At 54.4% G+C, this 27474-nt stretch overlaps 16 protein-coding genes across 17 annotated transcripts; 8 read left to right on the top strand and 8 right to left on the bottom strand.

The window, feature by feature from the left end:
• Nucleotides 1-1390: 1390 nt before the first annotated feature.
• On the top strand, nt 1391-2565 carry LDX57_010974 (zinc-binding alcohol dehydrogenase family protein; the record flags this gene model as incomplete). The annotated part of the gene is made up of 3 exons (XM_046092719.1): nt 1391-1648; nt 1697-1814; nt 1865-2565. 3 exons carry the CDS (start codon nt 1391-1393, stop codon nt 2563-2565), a joined length of 1077 nt encoding a protein of 358 aa, XP_045948697.1.
• Nucleotides 2566-2712: 147 nt separating this feature from the next.
• Nucleotides 2713-4431, bottom strand: LDX57_010973 (uncharacterized protein; the record flags this gene model as incomplete). The annotated part of the gene is made up of 3 exons (XM_046092718.1): nt 2713-4122; nt 4181-4201; nt 4255-4431. The coding sequence occupies 3 exons, from the start codon at nt 4429-4431 to the stop codon at nt 2713-2715; spliced, it is 1608 nt and encodes a 535-aa protein (XP_045948696.1).
• A 523-nt stretch (nt 4432-4954) lies between these two features.
• LDX57_010972 (phytanoyl-CoA dioxygenase family protein) lies at nt 4955-5839 on the top strand (the record flags this gene model as incomplete). Its single annotated transcript, XM_046092717.1, has 1 exon — nt 4955-5839. The coding sequence occupies one exon, from the start codon at nt 4955-4957 to the stop codon at nt 5837-5839; it is 885 nt and encodes a 294-aa protein (XP_045948695.1).
• An 84-nt stretch (nt 5840-5923) lies between these two features.
• On the bottom strand, nt 5924-7321 carry LDX57_010971 (Zn(II)2Cys6 transcription factor; the record flags this gene model as incomplete). Its single annotated transcript, XM_046092716.1, has 1 exon — nt 5924-7321. One exon carries the CDS (start codon nt 7319-7321, stop codon nt 5924-5926), a length of 1398 nt encoding a protein of 465 aa, XP_045948694.1.
• A 792-nt stretch (nt 7322-8113) lies between these two features.
• On the bottom strand, nt 8114-9412 carry LDX57_010970 (uncharacterized protein; the record flags this gene model as incomplete). Its single annotated transcript, XM_046092715.1, has 6 exons — nt 8114-8430; nt 8491-8555; nt 8611-8984; nt 9037-9104; nt 9162-9198; nt 9257-9412. The coding sequence occupies 6 exons, from the start codon at nt 9410-9412 to the stop codon at nt 8114-8116; spliced, it is 1017 nt and encodes a 338-aa protein (XP_045948693.1).
• A 773-nt stretch (nt 9413-10185) lies between these two features.
• Nucleotides 10186-10979, top strand: LDX57_010969 (alpha/beta hydrolase; the record flags this gene model as incomplete). Its single annotated transcript, XM_046092714.1, has 2 exons — nt 10186-10590; nt 10647-10979. The coding sequence occupies 2 exons, from the start codon at nt 10186-10188 to the stop codon at nt 10977-10979; spliced, it is 738 nt and encodes a 245-aa protein (XP_045948692.1).
• Nucleotides 10980-11785: 806 nt separating this feature from the next.
• LDX57_010968 (uncharacterized protein) lies at nt 11786-12136 on the bottom strand (the record flags this gene model as incomplete). The annotated part of the gene is made up of 1 exon (XM_046092713.1): nt 11786-12136. The coding sequence occupies one exon, from the start codon at nt 12134-12136 to the stop codon at nt 11786-11788; it is 351 nt and encodes a 116-aa protein (XP_045948691.1).
• A 2654-nt stretch (nt 12137-14790) lies between these two features.
• On the top strand, nt 14791-15828 carry LDX57_010967 (proline racemase family protein; the record flags this gene model as incomplete). The annotated part of the gene is made up of 1 exon (XM_046092712.1): nt 14791-15828. One exon carries the CDS (start codon nt 14791-14793, stop codon nt 15826-15828), a length of 1038 nt encoding a protein of 345 aa, XP_045948690.1.
• A 154-nt stretch (nt 15829-15982) lies between these two features.
• On the bottom strand, nt 15983-16744 carry LDX57_010966 (SDR family NAD(P)-dependent oxidoreductase; the record flags this gene model as incomplete). The annotated part of the gene is made up of 1 exon (XM_046092711.1): nt 15983-16744. The coding sequence occupies one exon, from the start codon at nt 16742-16744 to the stop codon at nt 15983-15985; it is 762 nt and encodes a 253-aa protein (XP_045948689.1).
• Nucleotides 16745-17628: 884 nt separating this feature from the next.
• Nucleotides 17629-19386, top strand: LDX57_010965 (uncharacterized protein; the record flags this gene model as incomplete). Of its 2 annotated transcripts, XM_046092709.1 has the most annotated exons (5): nt 17629-17760; nt 17834-18095; nt 18159-18350; nt 18416-18807; nt 18867-19386. In XM_046092709.1, the coding sequence occupies 5 exons, from the start codon at nt 17629-17631 to the stop codon at nt 19287-19289; spliced, it is 1401 nt and encodes a 466-aa protein (XP_045948687.1). In that variant the 3' UTR covers nt 19290-19386. The 2 variants fall into 2 exon arrangements, with proteins under 2 accessions (XP_045948687.1, XP_045948688.1); XM_046092710.1 differs by having other exon boundaries at nt 18416-19386.
• Nucleotides 19387-20108: 722 nt separating this feature from the next.
• LDX57_010964 (uncharacterized protein) lies at nt 20109-21456 on the bottom strand (the record flags this gene model as incomplete). Its single annotated transcript, XM_046092708.1, has 2 exons — nt 20109-21151; nt 21213-21456. 2 exons carry the CDS (start codon nt 21454-21456, stop codon nt 20109-20111), a joined length of 1287 nt encoding a protein of 428 aa, XP_045948686.1.
• A 241-nt stretch (nt 21457-21697) lies between these two features.
• Nucleotides 21698-22384, bottom strand: LDX57_010963 (uncharacterized protein; the record flags this gene model as incomplete). Its single annotated transcript, XM_046092707.1, has 1 exon — nt 21698-22384. Exon 1 carries the CDS (start codon nt 22268-22270, stop codon nt 21698-21700), a length of 573 nt encoding a protein of 190 aa, XP_045948685.1. The 5' UTR covers nt 22271-22384.
• Nucleotides 22385-22439: 55 nt separating this feature from the next.
• Nucleotides 22440-24379, top strand: LDX57_010962 (Zn(II)2Cys6 transcription factor; the record flags this gene model as incomplete). The annotated part of the gene is made up of 2 exons (XM_046092706.1): nt 22440-22706; nt 22768-24379. The coding sequence occupies exons 1-2, from the start codon at nt 22657-22659 to the stop codon at nt 24377-24379; spliced, it is 1662 nt and encodes a 553-aa protein (XP_045948684.1). The 5' UTR covers nt 22440-22656.
• A 106-nt stretch (nt 24380-24485) lies between these two features.
• On the top strand, nt 24486-24924 carry LDX57_010961 (Zn(II)2Cys6 transcription factor domain-containing protein; the record flags this gene model as incomplete). Its single annotated transcript, XM_046092705.1, has 2 exons — nt 24486-24590; nt 24649-24924. The coding sequence occupies 2 exons, from the start codon at nt 24486-24488 to the stop codon at nt 24922-24924; spliced, it is 381 nt and encodes a 126-aa protein (XP_045948683.1).
• Nucleotides 24925-25296: 372 nt separating this feature from the next.
• On the top strand, nt 25297-25800 carry LDX57_010960 (uncharacterized protein; the record flags this gene model as incomplete). The annotated part of the gene is made up of 1 exon (XM_046092704.1): nt 25297-25800. One exon carries the CDS (start codon nt 25297-25299, stop codon nt 25798-25800), a length of 504 nt encoding a protein of 167 aa, XP_045948682.1.
• Nucleotides 25801-26166: 366 nt separating this feature from the next.
• LDX57_010959 (uncharacterized protein) lies at nt 26167-27212 on the bottom strand (the record flags this gene model as incomplete). The annotated part of the gene is made up of 2 exons (XM_046092703.1): nt 26167-26366; nt 26423-27212. 2 exons carry the CDS (start codon nt 27210-27212, stop codon nt 26167-26169), a joined length of 990 nt encoding a protein of 329 aa, XP_045948681.1.
• Nucleotides 27213-27474: the final 262 nt, after the last annotated feature.

Below are 27474 nucleotides of genomic sequence, written 5' to 3'. Positions count from 1 at the left end.
ATGGTACTTCAGCACCACACTAGTCAGTTTAGTATACCAGGGGCCAGGTACTCCCGTGCGATGCACCCGAAGAGTGCGGAAGAGTAAGCAGAGAGCAGTGACAAGCGGCAGGAAGTATAGTGCTAGCATCGTGGGAATATTAGGTTGAGACAGATGACTGACATCCCCCTGCCCAGCACGACCTCTCTTTTATATGGCGACTGCCACGGGGTAATCGCACATCTTTTCTTGGGTTCTTCTCTTTGCTTCGCCTTTATCTCGAGGGATCACAGCCAACTAATCCCGATCAGGTAGGTTGAGCAAACCAGCTTATCGTCCATGAGACCCACGCTTTAGCACGGAAATTAGTGTGCTGATCGGATAATCCGGTGAATTTACTGGTCCCTGGGTGAGATGATAACAATCTCCCGCGTCCTCGGCGCCTTCTCCGATTGCTTTTCTTTCGCGCAACTCGTTATGGACTCCCGCCATTGTTGCGCCAGATGCGAAAGATGTCGACAGATAAACAACTAACGCAAACCCAGTTGTGGTCTGTGTCTTCAGACGTGCCTTCCTTGACTCTATTTGATTGTCTTGAAAATGAAATTGTTGTATTCCCCGAGCGTCAAACAAATTCCAACGCAAGAGACCAGCGCCGCGCTACAAAGATATGCCACTGGCACTGACTATGGGAAAAGTGGCGCAAGTTCATCCAGGCATCTGACGACGGTGACATGGAATCAGACAATAAGTGCTATCTTGGATCTAACCCAGACCCTCGCCCGAATTCGACAGAGACTCCACCCAGATCGGAGCGGTATCCAAGGAGTGTTATGCTGCCAGAAGCCCTTCGATCAGCAAGCGCATCTCATATGGAGCATGGTTTGCCGGGACCAGACTGGGGTCTCTTCATCCCCGCGAGGTTTTGCCTGGGCTTTGATGGCCACTGCGATATACACGGTTGGGCAAAGCTCTACAGTAATATCTGTCTACAGCTGTGCAAATTGGCGATGTTCTCAAAGGCCGCCAACAACTATTGCAATTCTGGGCTGCTGTCAACGAGACTGCAAGATCACACACGGCTCAGTCTGGCAGTTTGTAGTTGCATGCCATTGATTTGGAGATATCAGGAAGAAGGCCACGAGTGCTGACTAAATTTTCATTGACCCAACTATGAGTTATGCAGTCTCCACCGAGCTCGTCTCGAGGTTTCAATGTACCCACCGCGTCCATCTTATACCCAAATCTGGGACACAACTTGACGTCATGGCCACTGATGATTACCAATCTTCCTCAATGCTGTTGTTTAAGTTTTGAAAAACATGAATTAAGTCTCCTGAAGGATTGGGATCCCCGGGTTGCTCTTGGTCACCTACATAACTCAGCACAACTCACACTATCAACGTGGACGATGAAAGAAGTCATTAACCTTGCCGGCCCGACGGTGAAAATCGTCGACAGCCCAATCCCCGAACCCAACGACGACCAGGTCCTCATCAAGGTAGTCGTCAGCGGCTCCAATCCTAAAGACTGGAAATGCCCGGACCTTGCAGCAGATCCCAACAATGCCATTCTTCAGTTGTACCCTCAGTTGAGTGAGGGAGTCAACCAAGGAGATGATATTGCCGGGATCGTGGAAAAGGTCGGGAAGAATGTCTACGAGTTCAAGGTACGTTCAACCTCTTCGTCGTCGTGGAACTCGCAGCTAATTGTATAGCCTGGAGATCGCGTCGGTGCCTTCCATGAAATGATTGCCATCGGCGGATCCTACGCCGAGTACGCCATTGCCTATAGCCACACTACGTTTCATTTGCCCAAGGAAACATCATTCGAAGGTCTGGCAGTCTGTGCAGATCTTGTGGACTCGTAAGCTGACTCTTCACAGAGGCGGCGACTATCCCGCTGGCTGGTCTGACGGCGGCGATCGCTCTTTATCATCACCTTGCACTGCCATTTCCCTGGATGCCCGCGAAAGCGGCCATTCCCTGCGTCATTTACGGCGGAAGCACCGCAGTCGGCGCATTTGCCATCAAGCTCCTGCGACGGAGTAACGTGCACCCTATCATTGCCGTGGCAGGCAAGGGCGCCTCGTACATTGAGCCTCTACTCGACCGGAGCAAGGGCGATACTATCGTCGACTATCGCAACGGCTCCGAGCAAACCATTCAGGGCATCCGCGATGCTCTCCGCGGGAAGGAATTGAAGCATGTCTTGGACACAATCGTCCAAGATCAAACTACGCAGATCCTGAAGTCTGTTGTTGCGCCCGGTGGTATTGTCAATGCCGTCCTCGGGGGCGAGCGAGACGCCTCCCCAGGGGTGGCGACGAACACCTGGGTCTCGTCTGCCCACGAAGCCAGTGGAGACAATGATTGCCGGGAACTTTCCTACATATTCTGTCGTTGGTTCTCGCGAGAGTTGCAGAGGGGCATTCAGGGAGAAGCACATGCGTTCTCAGGCCATCCGTATGAGGTGCGACCTGGAGGATTGCACGGAGTCCGAGATGCCCTGCAGGACCTGAAGGACAACAAGGCGTCCGCGGTCAAGTATATATTCCGCATCGCAGATACGCCGGGTCTGGCATAGTTCCTCAATGTCTACAAACTTTGAATAAATAGTAAATGGCAGCTGAAATCGGGTATGTATGATCCGTTCTCCAATTCCGGTGCTTTGATTTCGAGAATTCAACTTTTTTCTGAATGACTCTCAATATTTGGTAGCAGCAAAGCTAAGCTACACTTCTCGACGTCCTCCAGCATGCTCCGCAATGTCGACGACGTAGTCCTTGAATTTCCGACTGGACACCTTTCTCTCGAAAAGAATATCTAGCTCCTCGAAAGTCCGTCCCTTCGTCTCGGGCAGGTAGAAAAAGCAATACAGTGTGCATAGCAGACTCAGGCCGGAGAAAAGGAACCCTAGCTTTCCGCGCCAATTCCCCTCGTCCTCGTTCATAGCGTACGGTATGACGACCGAGAACACTAGCGACATGATGTGACACGTCACCGTGGCCAGGGCGATGGTGACACTGCGTAGCTTAGCCGACGAGACCTCGGCCAGCAGAACGAAGCAGAACGGACCGACGGTGAGGTCGTAGACAAAGTTACAGGCGAGGATAAGAGCGCATTGGGCCCAGACAGGGGCGGTGGTCTCCGTTCGGGGGGCCAAGTCGAGCGCGCCGATGACGAAGAGTGCCATCGTCAAGCCGGCACAACCCCAGAGATAAGCCGTCCGGCGGCCTATGTACGAGAGCAGCGGCCAGGCAATGCAGGTACCGAGAAAGCCGAGGGCAGTCAGTCCGACGTTCAAGGAGAAGGCGTTGGAGTTGTTCAGCCCGGCCATCTCAAAGAAATAGACGGCGTAGTTGATAAAGAGAATGTTGCCCGTAAAGGCCTGCATGTCGTAGGCCATGACGCAGATGACCAGGCGACGAAGGTTTGGGCCTCGGAAGCAGGTCTGATAGCCCAGCTTCTCCGTGCTCTGCTGGAACAGGTCCTCTAGCCGCAAGATCTCTCTGATGTGCGCCAGCTTGAGGCCCACGTCGACGTCGGGCGTCGCCAACCGGCGCAGAGACTTCTCAGCGGCCTCATACTGGCCCTTTTTGCAGAGCCAAAAGGGCGGATCGGGGCAGAAATAGATAAAGGCCAAGATGACGACGGGGAGGATCCATTGGGTGGCAATCGGTATGCGGTAGGCAAAGCTGTTTTCCAATCTATCGGTTCCTTTGAGGATTCCCGACGCGATGAGCTGGCCAACAACGAAGCCAAGGTTGGTCATGGAGGCAGCAAAGCCACGCAGAGACAGTGGTGTCACCTCGCCGGCGTAGGCTGATGCGCAGATAGGATAGAAGGCGATGGTAATGCCATTCAGCAGCTCACCAACAAACAGCTGAGGGGAAGTGTGACTAAAGAACTGAATAAATAGAATCGCGATCGAGAGAGACGAACAAATGGTCATCATGAGACGGGGCCCCAGACGATCATAGGCCCATCCGGACAGAAGCGCTCCAACAATACCTCCCAAGGGGTTCGCATAATTGAACGCTGATATCCAACGTGCTGGCACAACATATTTGCCATTGTACTCGTAGCCAAACGTCCTCTTGAACGGCTCTAAGCCGACCAGGGATCCGACGATGCCGCCGTCCTGTAAGGCTCCATTAGATCTGTCGACGTGCAAAGGAAAAAAACATTGCAATGCTTACCATGCCTTTCAAGATAGTGGCCTTGAAATTGAGTCAACATCATACCCAACCAGGACGGTACAACGGAGACATACCAGGTTGATAAACATCGACCAGGCCACGGCCGGCCAGTAAAGACTCATCGCATCCCAGAAACCAAGAGAGTGTTCGTACTCTGTGAACTGAAGGCTCTTTTCGGCCTCTTCGGTAATCGAAGCGGACGCAGGTTTGGAGTGGGCCGAGACCATATCCTTCTGGTCTTTAGATCCCATGGTGAAAGTGGCGATTGGGATGATGCAGACGGAAAAGAAGAATGCCATTCCCCGGTCATAGGGAGACTTATATACCCGGTCGCTGGCCATGCCTGGCCGAGCACACAGCAGCAACCGAGGCGAGAGACCGTTGATACTTGATCGTCAATCACTGATGAGTAGACAACATGTACCCCAGAATGGGACACGATAAGCTTGTCCAGTCGGAGAGAGGCGGTTTATCATCCTTGGCCGTCGCGAAGGATTTTCGGACTTACCCTGAACAGGCAAGTTTAACAGTCGCGCAGGGCCAGGGAAGGCTTTAACGCCTTGGCTATTCGTCTCCCCGCATCTAGTTCGGTCGATACAACGCCAATGGCCGATTGATTCGAATCCATGGATGCGTCGCTCCTTTGGCTGCAGGGCGGAAGGTCCAAACGGCGTCAATCAACTGAAGGGAGATATAAATAGGCCACTTCAATTCGATTGATTCGGAAGACACGCGCAGTATTCCAGCTTCCTTATCCTCAAATTGTCAATCATCATGCCTGAACCTACCAGCCCTCAAATCACCCTGATCGAGCTCACTCCCTCAGAGCTCGCGTCCAAGACAATCAGCTCGCACAATCTCCAACATTCTCTCGAGGCGCTACATCGGGACGGCATAGTAGTGCTGAAGAATGCCGTGGACCCGGAACATCTCGATCGGCTCAACGAGCGCATGGTGCCCGAGGCGAAGCAGCTGTACGCTCGCGCCGAGACGCATCGCAACTTCGGCGCCCACACGGGGAATATCCAGCAGGAGCCCGTATGCGAGGCCGAGTACATCTTCGAGGACGTCGTCGCTAATCCTTTTGCCACATCCGTGATCGAGGGCATGATCGGCCCCGACCCTCGACTGCGATTCTACAGCGCTAACACCGCGTTCAAAGCCACCGACCGACAGCCGGTGCACATTGATATCGACTTTGACATGCCGCGCATGCCCTTTGCCTTTTGCGTCAACATCAACCTGGTGGATACGTCTCGCGAGAACGGTGCCACAGAGGTCTGGCTCGGCAGCCACATCGACACCGACCGGAACGTGTTGGATCGCAGTGTCAAGCATAAGCAGGTCAAGAGTGAGCTACTCGAGGCGCGACGGAAGGTCAGTCCCCCGGTGCAGCCCGGTCTGCCCAAGGGGTCGCTGATCATTCGCGACTTTCGTCTGTGGCATGCGGGAATGCCCAACCTCACGGACGACCCACGCGTCATGCTGGTGACGATTCAATTTGCCAATTGGTATCGCAACGAACAGAAGTTGGTGCTGCCCAACAGCTTACAGGACAAAGTCAACTTTGGCCGGGTCGTCCCCTGCGTTGAATGGGTGGAGGATGGCTATGACTACTTGAAAGGGGCGCACAATCACGATTTCTCACTGTTGCCCTGATCCATAACTACCTAGAATCAAACCAGCCAGTCGAAGATATTTTGTCTTTCTGTATTGAATGGCTGCGCTCCCCGGACCAGCCCCTCATGTAAAGTTGACCTCCCTTCCCCGCCGATGTAGAATCACCTGAATGCAGTCCACCTTCGACATGCCGTCCAGTCCTGCGACGCGTTGTTCGGCGTCCTTGCGGGTCCAAACCTCCTCCATGTCCCCCTTGATGCGCCGGAGCGAAGGAAAGCGGCGCGTGGCATACATCTGGTCGAAACGGGCTCGAACCAAGTCTCTCTGAGACGGTAGAATTGACTCGCAGCCCGCAGTAAAAAGCGGCCACCCGTGCGCCGACGCCAGGGGCGACGTGTCAGGCACTTCCTCCAGGGCGGACAAGCATTGCTCCACATGCTCCAAAGTAGTGGGACTCGGGGCTCCAACATCGAACCACACGCGATACAGATAGATAAAGGCGGCGTGTCGATACGCTTGCACCGTAGACTCAATCTCTCTCTCCCAGCTGCTGTCGCGGGAATCCCCGGATGACAAGGGGCCTAGTCCTTGCAGAGAAATCTCAATGGCTGCAGCCGTAACGTGAAAAGAACAACCAGGCAGATTCGCATCCGCTATCTTGAGCTGCTGAAGCTGGCTGATGCGAGCAACGAGGTGAAGGACCGCGGTGATGCGTCGCGTATGAGCGATATCTTCTACGGCAGAGAACTCGGAAGTGGACTCCCACAGGGGCGACGCGCCACGGGAGACGGACGAAAGGATGTCATGATAGCAAAACACGCTGAGTAGAAATCGTTCCGTGGATGTCAACGGAGCCCGTGCGTGGCCGTTGAAACACTGGGTGATCATGGCACTCGCCCCTTGCAGATGGTTTGCAACGCAGTGGGTTGTATCTTCCTCGTCGGCAAACAGTCGCGTAGAAACCAGCATCATCAGCACGGCCGCCAAGGTCGCCTGCGACCGACTCTGAATGGGGTCGCCGACTAGAGTTCGCAGGCGGTTCAAGGCCGTCTGCTGGTGCCGGTTAGCCACTACTTGCAGCGAGGAGTCGTTGGTTAGACACGCCAGATGGCTCGCTGACATGGACAGAACAACCGACTGCAACGAGCCGGGCTCGAGCAGCATGGCGCCCAGGTGAACGACGAACGGATTGTTCTCGCTCGGCGCGCCCGATGCGGACAAAAGACCCGATAGATTGGCCGTCCAATAATGCAGAAGCCGACTGTCTCGGCTCGACAGAGGATTTATGGGTAGGCAGGCTGATCGAGAGCCCAGCGACGGAGATCTCGAGTAATCTACTGCGACCGGCCGGTGCTGGGAAGTTGATCCTTGTGGACGCACCGATCGCCATCGACAGCGAATACCGTAGCCCTGGCATCGAATCTTGAGTCGCATGCAGCGGCCACAGAAGGGTTTTTGTTCATCGCACTTGTAGCCAGCCTCGCGACAAGTCCAGCATCCTGTCCGTGTCCTCGTCCGCATTCTGGGTCGTAGACTCGTAGTATCCGTACTTCCGTCGATAACGTGGGTCGAGGTGTCGGTGAAACGGGGCGCGATGGCGAACAGGCTGCAGGCAAAGTCGACCGGCGTCACTCGTCTTCAGCAGCTTTCCCTGATCCGGGATAGTCCATGGTGGCAAGCATTGTTTGATGAGGTTCCTGATTCTGATCTGGGTTTGGTCAGTGCACCATCGCCGACAGGAACAGACAATCTTGTGTTGACAGTTGACACTCCACGATACATTCACGTCTTTTCATCAGTACAAACAGTACTCACTGTAATTAAATATTCCTCCTGTATCCAAGTTGTCCCGGCCGTGGCCCTTAGATGTAGGCATTGCGGTTATTGCGCTCGGTGTTGGGAGACAAAAGGAGAGAAATATATATTGAGAGTTGCCGGGGCAGCGTTGGAGAGCGAAGCACAGATATAGAAAAATGAATATATAGAGAAGACCCACCACAAGATGACTTTGTCAGCGATTGATGAGAATTTCAGTCGAGTACAAGGACGCCACAGAATATTTGCAAAGCTCTCTACTATCCAGTCACATCGACCGCGATTCAGGCCGACTTCAGGCCGCGATGACCAGGTCAGGTGACCTGAATGAGTCGGCCGAGAGCGCCCGAGAGTTTGTCTTGTTTGCCATGTTTGCCTACTTTGCTCTGTTTGCTCTGTTTGCTCTATTTGTTTTGTTTACTCCGTTCGAATTGTGTCTTGTCTCTATAACGCGTCAGCAGTTTGGACACCCCCCCCCCCCCCCCCCGATGAACCCAATCAACAATTCGGTGAATGTGTCGAGTGAACAGAGAAGGCTCGCGTCGCCAGGATGCTACTTAGGGGCAACTCGTCACCGGACTTGCAGGCCAGGTGCGTCGTTGATTCCTCCGGCCAGTATCGCCGCCCCGACCGCGGGGGCCGCGACTCGAATGCGCTGTTGCCCGTCCGGCCCTGGCTTCGCGACCGGCTGGCGTGGGACGTATTGAAGCGGTCCGAGACCAGTTTCAGGAGCGGCCGCAGGGTTGGGAGACATGCGGAGATGATGCCGGAGCCGACTTCGATCACGCACCATGCATTGGTTTCGGAGAGGGTCCCTATCCCTGCGAGTTAGCGAGTTCTAGGCGATGTCGATGCAACGGAGAGATCAGACGTACAGCTCATATCGCTGGGCTGGAACCTGAACAGCGTGACGAATCGGTAGATGCTCGCGAAGACGACGCTGACGACATTAGCTCGGTCCTGACCACCGATTCACCGGGGACCGCGAGGCTTACAAGCTGCCCAACAGGAAAATACCGATGACGGCGAGCCGATGGGTGAGCGACGCGTGTAGCCTCCACACCTGCCGAGCCGGCAGACTGAGAATGGCGATGTCGGTCATGATGTTCGGAACCGCATTGCCGATAAACGAGCCCTTCAGGTTGATGCAATGACCCGGAAGCGCGGGATTCCATGTCTTGGCGATGGGAGTACACTGGAAGATCGAGACGAAGATGATGGCAATGACCCAGGAGATGGTGACGGCCCCAAGCACCAGCGTTGCCGCGCGTGTCACCTTGTCGATGAAGATGCGTCGGTACATGGCCAGAATGGACAGCTTGATTATGCCCACGGTCGTGCAGTAGACACACTCCATGCTGATTAGGAGCTGTGCTATTCGTGAGTGCCAGTCCGTGCATTCGCAAACCGGAGGAGCATACCTTGCTGAGGGTCTCGAGGTTCTGCGGTGGGAGATCATCCTTATGAAGCCCCAAGCCGTGTTGAACCACTATCTGGGGGTCAGTCTACTTGTCCGATCAATCATTCGAAAGAGGCGAAAACACACTTGCTAGGTTGATACCCAAGACCGCGAAGGCAAAAAGCTAAAGCCCTCGGTCAGCGATCAGATAGATGGCTTCCAGGGTAGGGAGGGGTGCGAACCAGAGCTATCACAAGTATATAATCGTCAGTCCCGTAGGAAGTGCCGCGGATGTATCGTGCGACGAAGCGCAGAGCGACAAACGCAACTGCCAGCACCGTTATGGCGATCGCAGCGCCGCGATTCTCCGATTGTTGGCTGGCATGTCCTGCAGACATCTCGGTCGGCGGACCACTGCCGTTCTTGATTCCTTCTCCCCGGACGCTGTCTATGCAAAGATGAGAGACCCTCGCGAGGAAAAGCAGGTCAAGGGCATGGCCGACTGGTCCCTGCAGTTGACCGGGGATGGTCCAGGCCGAAGACAACCTTTGGGGCCAAAGTTCGATCTGCAAGCTGGGCCTCGGATCGTATGCTTGGCCCCAGTTCGTTTTTCAAATTGTTTTTCTTCTCGACTTTCTCTGCTTTCCCTCTCTTGTTTGGTCGTTTGATTCTTGAGCCGCGCAATTTCCGTAATAAATTAGACGGAGCTTCGAGGCCGGACCAATGAAGCAACGTCGCGTCTGCATCAATCTAGATCTAGTGGGGAGCAGCCGAACTAGTTCAGCAGTATAGATTGATCGCGTGGATTTTATCAGTCTAGCGAGCAAAATGTCCCCCCAGCGTGAGGCAGACTCGGACAGAACGGCGACCGTGGGCGGCCCGCCGTCTGGGGAGATGAAACTTCCGCAGGCATCCGATGATTATTCGGAGAAAGCTTCCTGACACGATTTCCTTCGTTCAGAATGAATGCAGAGCGCACGGCGGGTGCGTTCCAGAGAAACGGCGACTGCCATGACTAAAGCCAGTCACCTCCTGGCCCACCCGGCGGACCCACGGTGGAGATGCGTTCGCCAGTGACTGGTGAACTGGTGATAAGAGCAGCCGATTCCTCCCCCTCGAACGCAAGCGATCGTCCCATTCACGCCCGCTCCAACTCCTACGGACTCGGACCATGAGCTCGACCGTCGTCCTGGTGCCGGGGGCCTGGCACCTGCCCACCTGTTTCGATCACCTCCGCCAGGAACTGCATGCCCTGGGCGTCGCATCGGTGGCCGTAGCCAACCCCTCCGTGGAGGATTGCCAGCCGCCGAAGAACTTGACGCACGACGTGGCTCATTTGCACGCCGTTCTCGCTCGCTTGGCCGACGAGGGCAAGCAGATCACGCTGGTCGCTCATTCCTATGGCGGCGTCGTGGCATCGGGAGCAGCTCAGGGGCTGGGTCTCGCCCAGCGACAGGCCGTCGCTCAGCAGGGAGGAATCGTAAGGGTCGTCTATCTGGGTGCCTTCGCCATACCGGCACAAGTGTCGCTACTGCAAGCAGTCGGAGCCGTGGCTCCTCCTTGGTGGGAATACAAGGTGGGTAGGGAATCTAATCTGGCAGATTGCATTTCTCTAACGATCGTCGCTGTCAGGGAGACCAAGTGGTGGTGAACGACCCACATGCGTCGAATCCAGCACATGTCTTTTACAATGATCTCCCTCCAGACACCCAGAACCACTGGATTTCCCAGCTGCAACCGCACACGGCCGCCTCCTTCGAGATCCCCAATACCTACGAGCCGTGGAACGATATCCCGTGCACATACATTTTTACCGAGCAGGACAACGCTATCCCGCTTTTTGCCCAGAAGGCTATGGCAGGTGGCATGGGAGAAATATCGACTGTCAGCTTGGATGCCTCTCATTCGCCCTTCTTGAGCATGCCCAAGCAAGTGGCGCATATAATTGCGGAGGCGAGCCGATAAAGAGAGACCGGAGGATTGAGACAACGCGAAGGAGACAGAGAGCCTAGGGATAGGCACGGGACTTGCCAAAGTACGTGGATGGCCTGTACGTCACCGAACTGCAGCTCTCAGGGCGATTGATACACACCACTGCATTTGAATACCTGTCTGTCATGGACGCACGATCCTCTGAATCCCCCGTCATATTCCCCACCTGGTTAGGAGTGGATGTCCCCTGCCACTGGCTCCGAGGTCAGCAAAGAAATTACTAAGAGTAGGTAATGATGCGGGGTCTCCATGAAGCGCCGTCCGAATGGGATATCTGTACCTCTTGTAGATCTCGAGATTATGGCGTCGCTGCGAGAACACGCCCGACGCAATCAAGGACCAACTCTACGGCGCGGTTCCATAAAGCCGCTCTCCGACAGTGTCGATAGTGATGGCAAAATGCAAAGGTCATCATTGAAATTGAGAGAAGCTCGGAATCACCGCGCGATGCAGCACCTGCAGTGGCAGGTCGAGTAAGAGGCTTGCCTGGGTGTGTGATAAGCCTGAATTAGTCAATCTCAAAGCCCAAGCTTTGAATTCCTGTTGACATCTATGGTTAACATCCACTCACTCCGACGACCGGTCACCGTCACCTGGAACGAGATGTCTCACCTGATGCCTGATCGAGGAAGGTTGGAAAAGAATTACATTTACCTACAAGGTCACTTGGAGCTGAAATTTCTTGGAAATGGATATCATTGACAATGCACGTCATGAAATTGCGCCTGTCCCTATGCTATTCCTCGACTTATCGATCAGTGGGACAGAATAGGAACAATTCACCAGAAGTCAGTAATAGCGGAGGCAAGTTTTTCATGCATTGCTCGCTCGGCGGCCTTTTCTTCCTGGACCATGGCTTCGTTCAACATTTTGGTGATGGCTTGGCGGGCCTCCCTGAACGCGACGCGCTGTAGGCCAGGATCGTGGAGTTTGGCTTCGGCAGAGGTCTCACATTTCACTGCGAGGATCAGGGAGAAGTCATCGTTAGTTTTCTCTCCTCTAGGCAAGACTTTAGCGACTCGACCATCAGCCTGGCCCTTGGGGTGTTCGTCCGTCGGAATGCTCAACAGCGATTTCTTGAATAGATCGACTTGGTTTGTGTACTCCGAATCCACGGGGCAGTGGACCATCACACATCGGCATCGAGACATTCTTTGATTTTGCCGCATAAAGAGCATTTAGTTATAGTGAGAGCAAAAATGAAGGATCACTCAAGGTCAGTGTCATTTGGATGGGTGGTGATGATCCAACCTGATTGAACCCGAACGGAGGTATATATGTACATATGCACAATGTGAATTGATTGCCAACCTGGGCATCTCCTCTATCCTGGCATTATCTTCCGGAGTCTATCAGAGGGCGTGCAACATCAGCTGCCTGGCTGATTCTGTCTATCAAACCAGACGGCCTTTGGCGCTATCTACCGTGAAGTTCCAGGAAAGGACACATGAGAGGACACCGCAAAGGCTAACACCGATGACACAAGCCTTGGTTTGGTTTATGATTGTCAATGGATGACTTAAGAGCCTACTGGAAGAGAAAGTAACCAATCTGTTACAAGGTAAACGACGAGGAATGAGATTCAATTCGATAAATTGCCTGGACTGGTACAGGTAATGTGGAAAGTAAGGTAAACCTTCGCCATAGGGGAGATAATAGGCGACAGAGCGACTGGTGAGTGAAATACGTCTGAAAGGGTCTATCTCCAGTTATAGGAGGGTCGGTATGCGCGATATCTCCCCGTTGGCTCATGAGACGGTCGAGACGGACGACGCTGTTGACTACTCTGATATTCTTCATCTCGAGCCTGTTGCAAGTATTCGTGGACAGTGTCTTCTGCTATCCTTCGAATTTTCCTACGTTGCTGGCGGATCGAGACGGTCCCCTGTGCCTGGGCTGGAATGATATACCCAGTGACACACCCAGGAACAATAGAGTTCTGACGTGTCTCGATCTGAAAATTATCCTCAGCCAGGGCCTGCAGGACAAGTGTGTAAAAGTTGAGCCTAGAGGTCCATTCGCGCCGAGGGTGGACAATGACCCAAACAGGGATCGAATATTGGTTCATGTTGATATTATTGTATTCAAGAGCAAAGAGCAAACGGTGTTGCTAGAGACCGTGGTCATTGGCCAACGAATGAAGGGAAACAGGCTTGCCCGGTTGCGAGTTGAAAAAGGCATTTATAGGCACATTTTGAGGAAGGAGATAGCACCGATATTGCTGCATTGATGGAGCTTACCTCCTTCGTGATATAGAATTGGCCAAGGTGGTGGTTTGCTTCAACGGATCCGACTCTTCCGATACTGGAACGTGCCTAACAAACATCACGACCATCGCAGGCGAAACAAACATTGTCGTTCCGGAAAGTTCATTTCTCTAATCGCTATTGTTAAGCCGAGGGCCGTTGCATTGCACCGCGAAGGCGGCCTATATTGTATTCTTGAATTTGCCGTTGCAGAGTTAATAGACGTAGATGCATGGAATGCCTTAACTAGCAATGATCACGTCAGAAGCTGCTTGTCCATGCAGGATAAATGCACCATAAGACTCACTCTTCACTGGATACGACGACTGTGGCAAGTCTTCATGCTGATCGCAGCACGTCTATAATGGTTGACCCTTTATTCATTTAATCGCCTCAGTTGCTTCACCGGCACGAAGCATGTCTGAAGGGTCTATTTGGGGAGGAGGCTAAGCTGACGATAGTTCAGAAGCATCTAGGGGTTTGAAGTTAGACGTAGAGAATAAAAATAATTCCACTTCAGTGCGGCAAACCAGATCGATTGGATCAATGGTGGTGTTCATTAACAGGATACTTGGCCAGTGATCAGCCGCAGTGGGAACAAAGCCGTCACTAGGTAGGATGAAGCTTCGGTCGGAGAGAAACACGTCTAGCTTGATTGCCAGCAACCCATGCTAGTCAGTGCGGCATTAATGGTTGTATGATACAAGCACTAATGTCGACTAGCCCCCCAACTCATGTCCTTTTCCTTTCCTCCATAATTGAAGGGTTAGAAGAATAACAGAGCCATTGGCTGAGCAAGAATTCCAGCCCAGTCTAGGGCACATCATGTTAATAGGGAGAAGGTGCCAAATGGTTTCATTCTGGACAGTGAGATTACCCAGGTAGCTGGGTTATCAAGCATCATCCAGGAGAACTAAAACACGGTTAATGTAGGAACAACTTGGAATGTCATGGTAAAAGGGCTCTACTCGCATCATGGATAGAATATAAAGATAGCAGGATGATAAGGGAAATAGCAGATGTACATTTCAAGATATCTCCGGCATCTCCGCGTAGTTACGGTGGATACGCGAATAGCGACTAACCTAGATGGGAGGTTTTTTCCCAGATGCCTGATATGCAGATTTAATTCGATGATTACCCGGAGTTCGAGATGCTTGAATTAGTCCAGATGTCGACCCACGAGTATTACGGGAGATATCAGGTCGGATGCTGGCCGTGCCGGTGGACTAAAGCCAGGATGCATGTAACTACGGCTCAGGGGCCGGAGTGCGGGTTGACCAGACCGGTAGGGTTACCGATGGAGGAGAATGAAGCTAGCCGAAAGACTCCAAACATACCGACTATAAGGGCCTATCTCAACGCTGGGACTACGGATATGTGGGCCGTGTGTCACCGGGTGGAAACATCTGGCTGGTGGACAGTGACTGTAGACAGTGATTTAAACCAGCCTGCTGTTCTGAGACAGATTGCACCGACAGACTAAGCTCAGATATTGGAGTTGAATCAGTTTCCCGCCAGTCCGATACACCGGGACCATGCATTTCAACCAAATGATCACCGTCGTGGGCTGCCACTGTGCCGGCGAGGTAGGCGATGTCATCGTCGGCGGCGTACTCAATCCTCCGGGCTGCTCCACCATGTACGATAAACTGGTCTTTTTCCGGGATCGAGCAGACCACATTCGCCAACAGATGCTCAACGAGCCCCGGGGACGTCCGGCCATGTGTATGAATCTCGTGCTGCCCCCGTGTGATCCCCGCGCCGACGCTGGCTTCCTCATCATGGAAAGCGAGGAATACCCCCCCATGTCCGGGGGGAACACCATCTGCACCGCCACCGTCTTACTCGAGACGGGGATGGTGAAGATGGAAGAGCCGGTCACCAAGATTCTACTGGACACGGCGGCCGGGCCGGTCTCCGTCACGGCGGACTGTGAGAATGGCAAGTGCAAGGCCGTCGCCTTTGATAACGTTCCGTCCTTCGTCTTTGCCCTGGACTATCCGGTGGACGTGTCCGGGATGGGAACCGTGTTGGTGGATGTTGCCTGGGGTGGCATGACCTATGCCATCGTCGATGCGGCCTCTGTGGGACTTCGCATCTCCAACCAGAACGGCCCCAAGCTGATCGAGGTGGGAGAGAAAATCAAGCAAGCCGTTCAGCGCTCGTTCACTCCCGTTCACCCGGAAAACCCCCAAATCCGCGGAGTCAGCATCTTGGAGTTTACCGAACCGCTGCAGGAAAATTCCGAGGGAAAGAAGGTGGCGGTTAATACGGTGGTGGTGTCTCCCGGGCGGTTCGATCGTTGTCCCTGCGGTACCGGCAGCTCAGCAAGAATGGCCGTTCTACATGCCCGGAGCCAGCTGGCTGTGGGTGAAAAGTTCGATCACCGCAGTATCATCGACAGTTCCTTTGAGTGCCACATTCGAGGCACCACCCGCGTAGGGGGCTACGACGCGGTGCTACCAACGGTGAAGGGGAGTGCATGGATTACGGGGTTCAAGCAAATGGTATTAGACCCGACAGATCCTTTTCCCCAAGGATTCCGGGTTGGAGATCAGTGGCATGTATCATAAGAACCCGAGCAGAAGTAGAAATTGAAGCTGTTCACTGTTCAACAGAGGGTGTTGTAAAAATAGGCGTGATTGAAAGAAAACAAATAGATCTATAGGGCTCGATCAAGTAGTCATTTGCACAGCCCATCATCGATGACCCGGAGAAGTTTCAATATCAGTTGAACATCAACCCCCCGTTGGCGTTCACCACCATGCCCGTGACCCATCGACTTCCCTCCTCCGACAGGAAGGCCACGATCTGCGCGATATCATCAACCTCACCGACTCGAGGGGCTGCCGGTGTATTTTGAATAGTGGATTGCCAGGCTTTGGACACTTCGGGGTCCTGGTTACTTTGTGCCCAAAGCTCGGTGCCGACTGGGCCCGGGCTAATGCAATTGACAGTGGCGTTGTATTTATGACCCAACTCGCGTGCCAGTGAGCGCGTAAGGCTTTCAATAGCCCCCTTGCATCCCACGTAGGCCAGACAACCGGCATGTCCGTCCCGTGCGTAGATGCTGGAGAAGTTGACGATGCGCGGCGCCGGGCCGAAATGACGGGTGGCATGTTGGATCAGAAAGGTGGGAAATCGCACGTTGGCGTTTAACTGCCGCTCCCAGGCCTCGTACGTCATATCCTCGAACTCGAAATCCTCCCGCGTGCCCGCGTTGTTGACGATAATATCGATGTGTTGCCATCGAGTCACTGCGGCGCTCACCACCGTCGCCGGCGCCGCCGGATCGACTCCCCTGGCCTCCACTGCGACGGCATCGATCCCAAAGCTCTGAGCCTCGGCCACAACCTCGTCGGCCTGAATGCGAGAGCTCTGGTAGGTAAGAAGAATATTGGCACCTCGACGGGCGAGCTCGAGAGCGATACCCTTACCAATTCCGCGGGACCCCCCCGTCACGATAGCATTCTTCCCGCGAAGCGACATCACAGCATGTATTCGGAGAGAGTCGAATACAGGGATCTTTCGTAGTAGGCTGATAGCATCACTCTATGCGCCTGGTAGTATTTCTAGGTCTGGCCGCGAGTGGGTCGGGTCATAGGAGGCTTTCCCGGTGCTTCCGTTCTGCGGTCCTCCTGTACGAGATGAGTCTAGTTGCCAAAAGCGATAGTAGGCAAGGATTGGCAACGACTGAGAGTGAGCGAGGACAGAGAGATACCCCGCGCGAGTCCTGTTATTCTGATTGATGCCAACCCCGGATCTGGGGAAGTCGGAAGGGCTGCCGAGCGGATCTTCATCCACTCGTCGAAGTCCCCATATATGACAGCATGTACATCCAGCGTAGAGATGACCCATTCTCCCCACGAAACATGCGTTAGGGAACTATGGAGACCTCGAAAGGCCAATGAGGGGCTACACCCTTCTCCAGGACCTCACACTCGGCCATCCATGACCCTCTCCCCGCCTCTGGAGAAGGCGGATGGCTTCCCGAGCCGATCACTGCGAAAGCGCCTGATAACAATGTCCACCTTGGCGACGAGCACCGGGAGGCCTTCCGAGTGATGCCATGGTGCATGGAGAAATTTGCTAGCGCTACCCCGGTTTCCACCCTGTTATCCTGTCCCCGCTGAATGGGCCCATGGAGATAGGGGAAAGTCCAATGGTTGACAGACGGGAATTGATAGCGTGAATACATCACAGCCTCCGGGCGCGGAATGGCAGCAATTCCAGTTGGAAGCAAGCTTGTTATATCATAGTCCGCGATAGGTGAGACGAGGATTGAGGGGCTGCGAGCCCCTTATAACTCCCCACCGTCCCCGAAGCGGTCTAAGGCAGGTTCCGTTGTTATCTCCTTTTCAAGGACGCCCATAATGAACAAGACCAAGCCCGATGAAGAGTCCCCCTCCTTGCCGATGCAGGTCGGTGAGGTCCGGGAGGATCCTACCTATGCCCACGATGCCGTCTTCGGAGAAATCACGGAGGATGGCCCCAATTATCGCAATGTACGCGCTTCCCTGCACGGGGCTTCCATCGCTACCCGATGCCATGCTGACATGACCCCCTTGATTGGATTAGGTCGGATGGTTGGGAACGGTGGCTCTCATGATGAAAACGCAGATTGGCTTAGGCGTGCTCTCGATTCCTAGCGCCTTCGACACCTTGGGGATTGTGCCCGGAATCATCACGCTCTGTGGTGTTGCGATAACCACGACCTGGTCGGACTATATCATTGGTGTTTTCAAGCTTCAGCACCGCGAGGTCTACGGGATCGATGACGCCGGTGGCCTGATGTTTGGCCAGATCGGCCGAGTGGTCTTTGGCGTTGCCTTCTGTCTGTGTACGTGATCAGCCTTAACTCCTCCCCGGCCTGAAGCATGCTGATAACAGGGAATGGAAATAGATTGGACATTCGTGGCTGCATCGGGTATTCTGAGTGCTTCCATTGGACTGAACGCCGTCTCGACCCACGGAGCTTGCACCGCCATCTTCACTGCCATCGTCGCCATCGTGGGCTTTGGGTTTGGGAGTATCCGGACGCTTGGCCGCCTGTCATGGCTGGCCTGGATCGGACTCATATGCATCCTAACATCCAGTAGGTACTTTGCTGATTGTCTCCCTGACGCAATAGTTGCGAACTTTCTTAACCTCCGTCCGTAGTAATCATCCTCACTATCTCGGTGGGTGTTCAAGATCGCCCGTCAGCGGCTCCCAAGGACGTCCCCTGGGTATCGGACTATAAGATTATCGGCGACGGAAACTTTGTAGAAACGATCTCGGCCGTCTGTCGACTGGTCTTCGCCTTCACCGGCACTCCTGCCTTCTTCCCCATCATCTCCGAGATGCGTGATCCGCGGTACTATACTCGTGCCCTGCTGATCTGCCAAGGGACCGTGGTAGCCGTCTACATTACCATCGGCTGCGTCGTATATTGCTATTGCGGATCTTATCTCGCCTCGCCCGCCCTGGGATCGGCCGGGGTGCTGATGAAGAAGGTTTGCTACGGGTTCGCGTTGCCCGGTCTGCTTGTGACCACGATGCTGGTGGTTCATGTTAGTCTTGTCCCTCTTGACCCCCAACGGAGATGACCTGGATGCTTACGGCACCTTAGCTTCCCGGAAAATATATCTTCGTGACCATCCTGCGTGGTTCGCGGCACCTCACGGCCAACACTGTGACCCACTGGGGCACCTGGTTGACATGCACGTTTGGCATCACCGTGGCCGCCTATGTCATCGCCAGCGCCATTCCAGTCTTTGACGACCTCGTGGCACTCGTCGGTGCATTACTCGGAACCCTGATGGCTTTCCAGCCCATGGGCTGCATGTGGCTCTACGACAACTGGGGCAAATTCCGAGCCAGCAGAACTCCGAATCTTACGCTTATGGTGTGCTGGAGCGTTTTTGTAGTATTACTGGGCTCATTCCTTACTGTGTGTGGCACGTATGCGTCTATTGTCACCATTATCAACAGTTATAACGCCGCCGGGGGATCGAGCGTTTGGTCTTGCGCTGACAACTCCAATTCTGTTTAATCTCTCGTATTTCGAAGTTATAGCTATTAGGACTCCAATTCCACAGATGTATAGAAGCCGGTCTTTAACCTCACACACGCCAAAAGCGATTCATGGTTGGTGACCTTCCATTACATGATCTGACCTTCCAGTATATGATCCAGGACTAGCTGGATATTCTTGCAATCTCTTCCGATCATGTATGGAGCATTGTCGTGGCCAGGATACCAGTGTCTCACGGTGCCTGTGGCATAACTAAACTTAAAGAATTTCACCAGCCGCCCAACGGCGATGGCGCCGTATGCAGCTGTACGATCGTTGCCCTGGCGGTCCCCAACTTCGGCATATAGATAATCGGCCAACTGCTCGATTCCACCTTCCCATGTAGAGAGTTGCCCTTCGTGCACAGCGCCCTTGCACTGAACGACCAAAAAAAGACGTGTAAAGCGGGCTGGGTGTGGGCGATTCAGAGTTGGCCTTACATGCACGGTCAGGTCCGAGAAGCCAAGCGCATTTTGTTCTTCCGGGCGAACTGTGAAGAAGGCCTGAGGGCAGAAAACGACACCAAGAACCGAATTCCAAACCCCGGCAACAACGCCCTCTGGGCTATAACGAGTCAGATTTCTGATATCGTGTTTAATCCCTTGTATGGAGTAATACTTGCATTCAATTCGTGTGAGAAACCATTGAAGTCGGAGTAGAACAAATACTATCAAGTCTTTCACCTACTGTGTTCGAAACATCATCATTATCGTTAGGCAGGTACGCCGCCATCCCGTGCTCTGATTGCCTATACGTCTCTAGAAAAGCCGTCAGGGCGAACAGTTACTTCTGGAGAAGCTAAGAACATTCAATCTCTCGCAATCCCTCCGGAGCCCACCATTTACGTTTCCTTTTCTGCTCATGGTGATTTCCTAACTTGTCCATGAATGCCGCCCCCGTGGTTTCCAAAACTGCCAAGATACGCTGGCGGTTGCGCAGGCCATGGGAAGTCTGTCCTATCCGATCGATACCGTAGAATAATCGCCGCCAGTGACATTCATCGGGTCCAGGAATCTGATCATCCTCGTCTTCCAAGATCATCTCGCGGATAAACAACCGGCGCCAGTAGAAGGCAGGCAGAGAATGAGCCCAGCGTGGGAAGACCCACATTAAAAGACGCACCTCTCGCGGAGAGCGCAGGTACTCGATGATGATCATGGTCAGCTCTGGAGGAAGAGGAGCAACTGCGGCAGCGTTTCGCCAGACTGGCCGCAAGACTCGTTGTTTCTGCGTGAGAGGGAGCGTTGGCCGGATAGCAAGTCGCCTGCGTGGCCTTCTCACTTCTTCGGAAAGCCATCGCTTCTTCTCGCGATTGATTGCGGTCCAGATCTCGGGGACCTTCCAGGGGTCACGTAAGGCGTACATTCGGTTTGTGCACTCGAGCGGCTTTGTGAACCTTGCCTCATAATAGGGGTCGCACCGACCAGATACGTCTCCAAATATGCGCCGCCAATTGGGCCACCACGGTTCTTCATGGTACTTGTGCGCCAAAGTGTTGGAACCGAGGGGCCCAATGCTCTGTCGAGTCTGCCACATAACCTGGCAGAACTCTCTCAAATGCGCGGTAATTATCTTGACGTCGACGATGCGAGTCATCAACGCCCAGCATCGCTCGTGCATAGGGTAGGCGATGGGATTGTACCGATGGTCATCGCAGTTGGATCTATGTTTCCTTGGTTCTAGATATGCCTCGTCGAGGCGCTCCGGGACGAGATTCGGGTCCCCCAGCACCATATCGTCAACGTCAATGGGTAGTCGGACCCTCTCTACGTTGCAAGGCGTCACAATCCCCACTCCGGTTAATTTGAATTGATGACGCAGTCCCCATTTGGTATCGATAACTATCAGGACCTGTTTTTAGCACGGGACTCTCTTCCGGCAATGTGCTAAAGGGGTCTTTACTGGCCCGGTAAAAGCGGTTCCACATCCAGGGCAGCGAGAAATAAAGACTCGTCAGGTCGCTGGGCTGTCCTTCCGCGAAACCCTGTCTGCTCACCTGTTCGCGCCAGTCGTCATTCGCATCGAGGATCATCGCCGACCATGGACTGCTAGCTAGGTATTCGTCGTCACCTCCGATTTTGCCGCCGCACAGATTGCAGAAGAGGCCGTCGGATCCCTCGTACAGCTGTGGCAGAGACCTCGGCATTTTGAAAGATCTATGTATGATGTGCGATACAGCATAGCCAAGCAGAGAGCGGGCCTAAAATACTGAAACCGAAGAGGGGTCATGAGTCACCATGACGGAGCTGGCGGAGCATACGGAGTACAAGACCGGAAATCAAGTTCCAGTAACTGATATTAGCAGAATGTACGTCCCCGTTTATGAAGGTGGACCTAGAAACATCCGACCATGACTATAAAAACCAAACACCTGGCCGAACGGGCAATCAATTAATGCTCCCTCCGACCAAGACCATGCCAGCAAGGTTCAAGCTCTGGACCATCGCCAGCATCGCCAGCCCGCTGATGACAATCTCATCCCGAAACCTGTCCTCGATATCGCCCACCAATTCAAAGGTACCAACCTCCTGGTTGGAAAACAGCCGATTGCGAAAACGCGCAATGACGCCACCGTGAGCGACGCTCAGCTGGTAGTCGCCGGTCAGGACTCCGTCGGCCGTCCAGGTCAAATCAACGTTGGCCGCGGGGCTGTGGAAGTTGTAGGTTCTGGTGAGAAGGCTCTCGCGCTCAAGCCGGACCTCTTGGCCGCGCACCTTGAGCTTCACTTGCAGGCTGACGGCCTTGAAGGCAGCAGTGCAAATCGGGAGAGCGGACGGCGTAGGGAACGGGACTGCCCGAGGCCCAGAGGGTAGATGGCCATGCTCGACGCGGAACAGCTCCATCTGCGGCAAGTGTGAACCGACTTTGACGCGGTAGAGAGGCGTCTGATTGTCCGAGTCGAGGAGGTTGAGAAACTTCCCACGATAGTGGATATGAATGATTTGGATAGGAACAGGCATGGCGAGGACTGGAATATGCAGGAAACTGAAGGGACCGTAGTGGCAGAAGGACAGGATCCTGGGGAGTTTGACTGGCGATTTATACTCCCTCCCTCTGGCAGTTCGTGCCGGGCCCTACTTTGCGTCAACCAGCCCTTCGATCTACAAACCAACACCAAAGTGAATGGGTTTAGCTTCTAATTGGACCGCTCGCTCGTCGGCCAATGAGGCGAAAGAAGTCTGGCGGATGACAGGAGATCCGACACTAAAAAGCAAGGCTAATAATGGCTAGTCTCCGGCCAAGAAGGTAACAGTAGCGCCGGCTATAACGACTGACATACGTTTGCCCCTTTCACCATTAACCAACGATCCTCTCACCTCTGTCTGCTCTCCGCCATCCAGGCGCCATGATGAGACAGACGGGCGCTAGATCGAAAACTGGCTGTAAGACGTGTCGGTAAGTACGGCATTTCCTCTCATCTGCCGCCAAATGAAGGGTCCTGCTGACGCTGCTCCAGGATCCGACGCGTCAAGTGTGACGAAGCACGACCCGTTTGCAACCGATGCTCATCGACGGGCAGAAAGTGCGACGGATACGAGGTTTCCTCGGTCGGAATCGCGAAGCGGATCTTGATTCCCAGGACATACTCGTCCCCAGCCCCGTGCGCGGCGGTGGGCTGTTTCCCCCATCTCAGCCCTGCCGAGGCTGAGAGCTTTGTCTACTTCCGAGACCATACCAGTCAGGAGGCGAAGGGATGGTTTGCTTCCGCGATCTGGCAGCGATTGATTCTGCCTCTGGCCCATCGAGAATTCGCGGTGATGCATGCAGCGGTTGGCGTGGGAGCCATGCATCGCAGCACGCGCGGCCAAAGTCCGTCCCTACGCCTACCGGGTTGCATGGAGTCGCATCGCAGTTTTGCCCTGGCCCAGTATGTCAAAGCGATCCGCCAGCTACGCGAGCGACTGTATCGCTTTGAGCATGACCGACAGAATCCCGAAATCGCGCTGGTCGCCTGTCTCCTGTTCGTATGTTTGGAAATGCTGCAGGGGAACCGACTCGGGGTGTTGGTGCATCTGCAGAATGGCCTCCGTGTTCTGGCCAGCATACCCAGCCAAGTTCGCCGAATCGATAACGGCGAACACCAGTGCCTCCTCGTCACCCGAGAACGACCGACGGGCGTGGAGCAGATCACGGAGATCTTGGTGCAACTGGACGTGGATTCCACCGCGTTCGGTGAGCGAGCCCCAGCCTTCCGAATAGCTTCGGCCCTGGACTCCCCCGGACCGGGACGCCTCTTGCCCTCGAGATTTAGTGACCTCCTCGAAGCTCGACACTTTCTGGGTTGCCTCACAAGCAGGGCCCACCATATCCGTGGGAACCTGCTGAGCCTCAGTGGGCAATTTTGTCGGGATTCTCCGCGCGATGCAGCCTGGCGGTGTTGCATGGAATTCGCCGGTATCAGGATGCTCCGCGCATCCCAGCATGCAGCCCTATTCGCGAATATGAGAACCCTCGAAAGGGATTTGGCCCACTGGCTGGATGCCTTTCAGCATCTGACGCAGAGCAGCTCCGACGACACTCAGTCTTGCACTTTTCTGGAGATCCAATTTCATTCCGTGTTTCTTCAGCTTACCACCTGCCACAACGACCGCGAAACCTACTGCGACCAATTTGCCTCCACATTTCAACGCATCGTCGATCTCTGCAGCTTATTGATTGACGACACAGCCCGCTCCACGGGGCCCACGTTTGTGCTCGACTCCGGTCTGATCCCCTCTCTCTATATCACGGCGATCAAGTGTCGCCAGCGCGAGATCCGACATCGAGCTAGCTCGTTGCTATCCCGGTATTCCTGTCAAGAAGGCATGTGGGAGCCGGCCCTGATGGGCCACTTTGTCCACGAGGTCAGCCGGCTGGAGGAAGAAGCGGCGAGGTCTGCGACCGGGCAGGGGGCTTCGACGGGGATGAGATTTGAGGACGTGCCCGAAGCAGCTCGATTCTGCGTCGTCATTCTGGCAGTGACGGAGCGCGTGGGCGAGGGAAGGCTTGTCTGTGCACGATATCGGCACGAGACGACGGGGGAACTGGAGATCACCGAGCACTTGATCCCGGTCCCCCTGACGGAGTGAAGCAATGATGCCGTCACGGTGTGGCGCCGTCGTACCTTTCACTCTCTCCTTCTCCTCGGCGAGTCATCCAGCTCTGTCGAACCGAGTCCCGTCCTCTTCAGCGACAATGGAGCTTGTAGTTTCGGATGTGCAGGCGCCCTGGAGGCGACAGCGTCGCACCCATCGCAAATCCCGCCACGGCTGCCGGAACTGCAAGTTGCGACGACTGAAGGTAATCTCGCCGTCGTCCCCGATTTCAAACCAGTGGAGCTAACGAGTTCGACTGTCAGTGTGACGAAGCGAAGCCCAGATGCGCCAAGTGCCGCTTGTACAGAGTGGTCTGCGACTACGCCGGTCCTTCGACAGACTTGCAGCTCACTCAGGAGTTCAAAATGCCGCCGCCCCTGGTGGCGACAGATGGTAGCTCTTCCTGCGAATTGGATGAACAATGCCTGGCTAGACTTGGCCGGTTCCAATTCCGCACGATCAAAACCGCCATCAACGTGCCTCCGCAGCCATTACTGCAAGGGGCCATGGGGGTGAGTGGCCTCGCAGCCGGCGACTGACGCAGAGTAATGATGGCTGACCAGCTGGATTGTAGACCCCATATCGTATGCATGCCATTCTCCATCTACGGAAACCCATGACAGATACTTGAATTGCGGGAGGCCGACTACCCCAGGCACTCGGGAGCGGTATCGTGTTTCAATCGCCAGCGCTCTATTCAGTCGAGCCCCATCCAGCTCGACGATCGCGATACCATCTGGGCCACCACCACATTCCTCAGCATTCTGGCTTTCACCTCGGTCCCCGTGACGACGACCGAGGACTGTTGGTCGCTAAGGCCGGGCGAGCTGAGCTGGCTTTGCCTGAGACTGACCAAATCGGCACTTTGGAAGCTCACGAACCCCCTGCGACCTGACAGTCTTTTCCACGATATGTCGGAGCAGTATAGCCTCATGTACGCGCCGCGCCAAAATGCGTTTTGGGGACCCGGCGATTTCTGCGACCCTCGCCCGCTCTCCTTCGTACCCGGTGATGAAGCGTTGTCAGATCTCTACCATCTCTGCTGCCTGCAGTCCTTCCTCGGATTCCCCCCTCCCCCGCTGGTTGACGTGAACCCATACCAGGAAGCCTTCAAATACCTTCGCAGACTTTACGTCGAATGTGTGGACATAGGCCTGGCTCGTTCTCATGCACTCGTATTCAATTCCCGTATGCAGCCCTGCTTTGCCCAGTTGCTGAGGGCTAGGGATCCCGTGGCCTTGGTGCTGCTGGCACTGTGGTACGAGCGGGCAGGCCGGTTGATCTGGTGGATACGGTATCGTGCTGTCGTCGAGGGCCCTGCCATTTGTTCCTATCTACGGTGTACTGCCGGGCACGACGCGGCGATGCGGCGGATTCTCGAGGAGTGGGACTGGCAGTCTCGGCCAGCGAGCTGAGATTTTTCTGTTCGGCCTTTGACCACCACTATTGTGTTTCTCGTTCAGTTTGATTTCAACTTTTGATTACTTGAGTATGAGTTAGACCTAAGGGCTGTTTATCAACTGCCAATTATCGGTAGACGGGGCAGAGGATTGGTGCACGTATAGACGGCTGTGTATTAGGTGGTTAAATCTCCCTCCGAGTGTGATCCAGTAGTACAAACAAGTAGGTGCTGGTATCTAAACCGTTGCCCTGTCGCACCTGCCCGAGCCCTTGTTCCGCAGAAAGAGGTCTGGCGTGCTGTAGATACCTGTCGTACATATCTAAACTCTGCAAAACCCCAGCCTGGCGATCCATGTTCGGATGGAATGCCATGATGGCATCTACTCGTATGCCTGAACCTGGAAACAGCCACAAAGCGCCTGGAGTACCTTCTCGTCCGTTTCCTCTGAGGCCTCGCCGAAGGCAGTTCGCGGCAGAGACCGCAGAGCTTGTGAGGCTATGAGGTATTGCTGAACCTCCTGTGGCTTGCGTCCCCATTCGGGCAGAGGTGTCTCTAGATTCGGAACTAAATTATTGTCTGCTGATAACGGATGAGAAAGGGATTGCAGAAAAATCCTCCAAGAATGCAGGTCTCACTAGTGATGCGCCGCCCAACGACACGTTCCTTGAAGCAGAGAATCATGACGGCAATATCCAACACCCCGAAGCCTCCGAAGCATTGCCGAGCTAACGCTACCGCCCATTCCAGCTCTTTGTAGGTGGTTATCTGCTCCATCGTCCATAGCTGGCGAAGGTACGCCGTGGTGACGGCCCATTTTGTATGACGCCGCACATCTGCAAACTCCGGATACAGCGAATACAAACCGGACTCCTCCAGCTGGGCCAGCGAAATCACTCGCGATCGCCCCTTGTGATTCAGCTGACCCTGCGACAGGTACTCTCCATTTTGGTAGATGTAGACGAGAAGGCGGAGGTCAAAAGATTGCCGCATATCAGCCCGCTTGACGAGAGTATAATACGCCTGCAAAAGCCGCTTGGCATGGATAAACTGCCCTCGAAGGAACTTTCGAGTATCCACCACGCAGATCTTGATATCCTTCGAGTTGCAGCCGTGGTGATAACGCCGATAGAGCGCATACTGGATGGCGTAGAGCAAGGACGACGTCCAGGACATCAGATTGTCAGGTTGCTGGCTCGCGTAATCCTTAACCCTCCATGGATTCATATGCCGGTCCACTACGGACATGGCAAAACCCTTTTCCTGGCTCAGTATGTCAATTCTGCTGTTCACTGTCCGACTCTCGCTCGCTGGGGAAGCCACCACTTCCTCGTCACTCTTTCCAAAGCTCTTCGGGTCGAAGGTTCGAAAGAGGTAACGGGGTATTGCATCTAGATGGAAGTCGAAGGAGCTGAAAAGCGGACTCATCGGGGGATCGAATAAGATCGGGCCCGGGCTGTTCCTCAGTATCTCCGTCCAGAGTGTAACCCATATCTGTTCGATTTTTTGTCGGCCCTCTGTTTCCTGCCCCCCTATGGAATGCAGGATCGCTCCGGGAGATTCAACGTTGAGTGGTGCCCCATGGTCCATGATTCCAGTGCGCTGAGCACCCCGAGCAAGCGGCTGATCTTGAGAAGATTCGTTAAGAGGGCAGAAGTAGTGGGCACAGTTTAAGGTGCCATCCCATGCT

The sequence above is a fragment of the Aspergillus melleus genome, assembly GCF_016097325.1.
Source record: "Aspergillus melleus strain CBS 546.65 chromosome Unknown contig7, whole genome shotgun sequence".
NCBI classification, from domain to species: Eukaryota; Fungi; Ascomycota; class Eurotiomycetes; order Eurotiales; family Aspergillaceae; genus Aspergillus; species Aspergillus melleus.
Note: the sequence above shows the minus strand (reverse complement) of the source record. Positions and strands in the feature narration are given on the sequence as shown.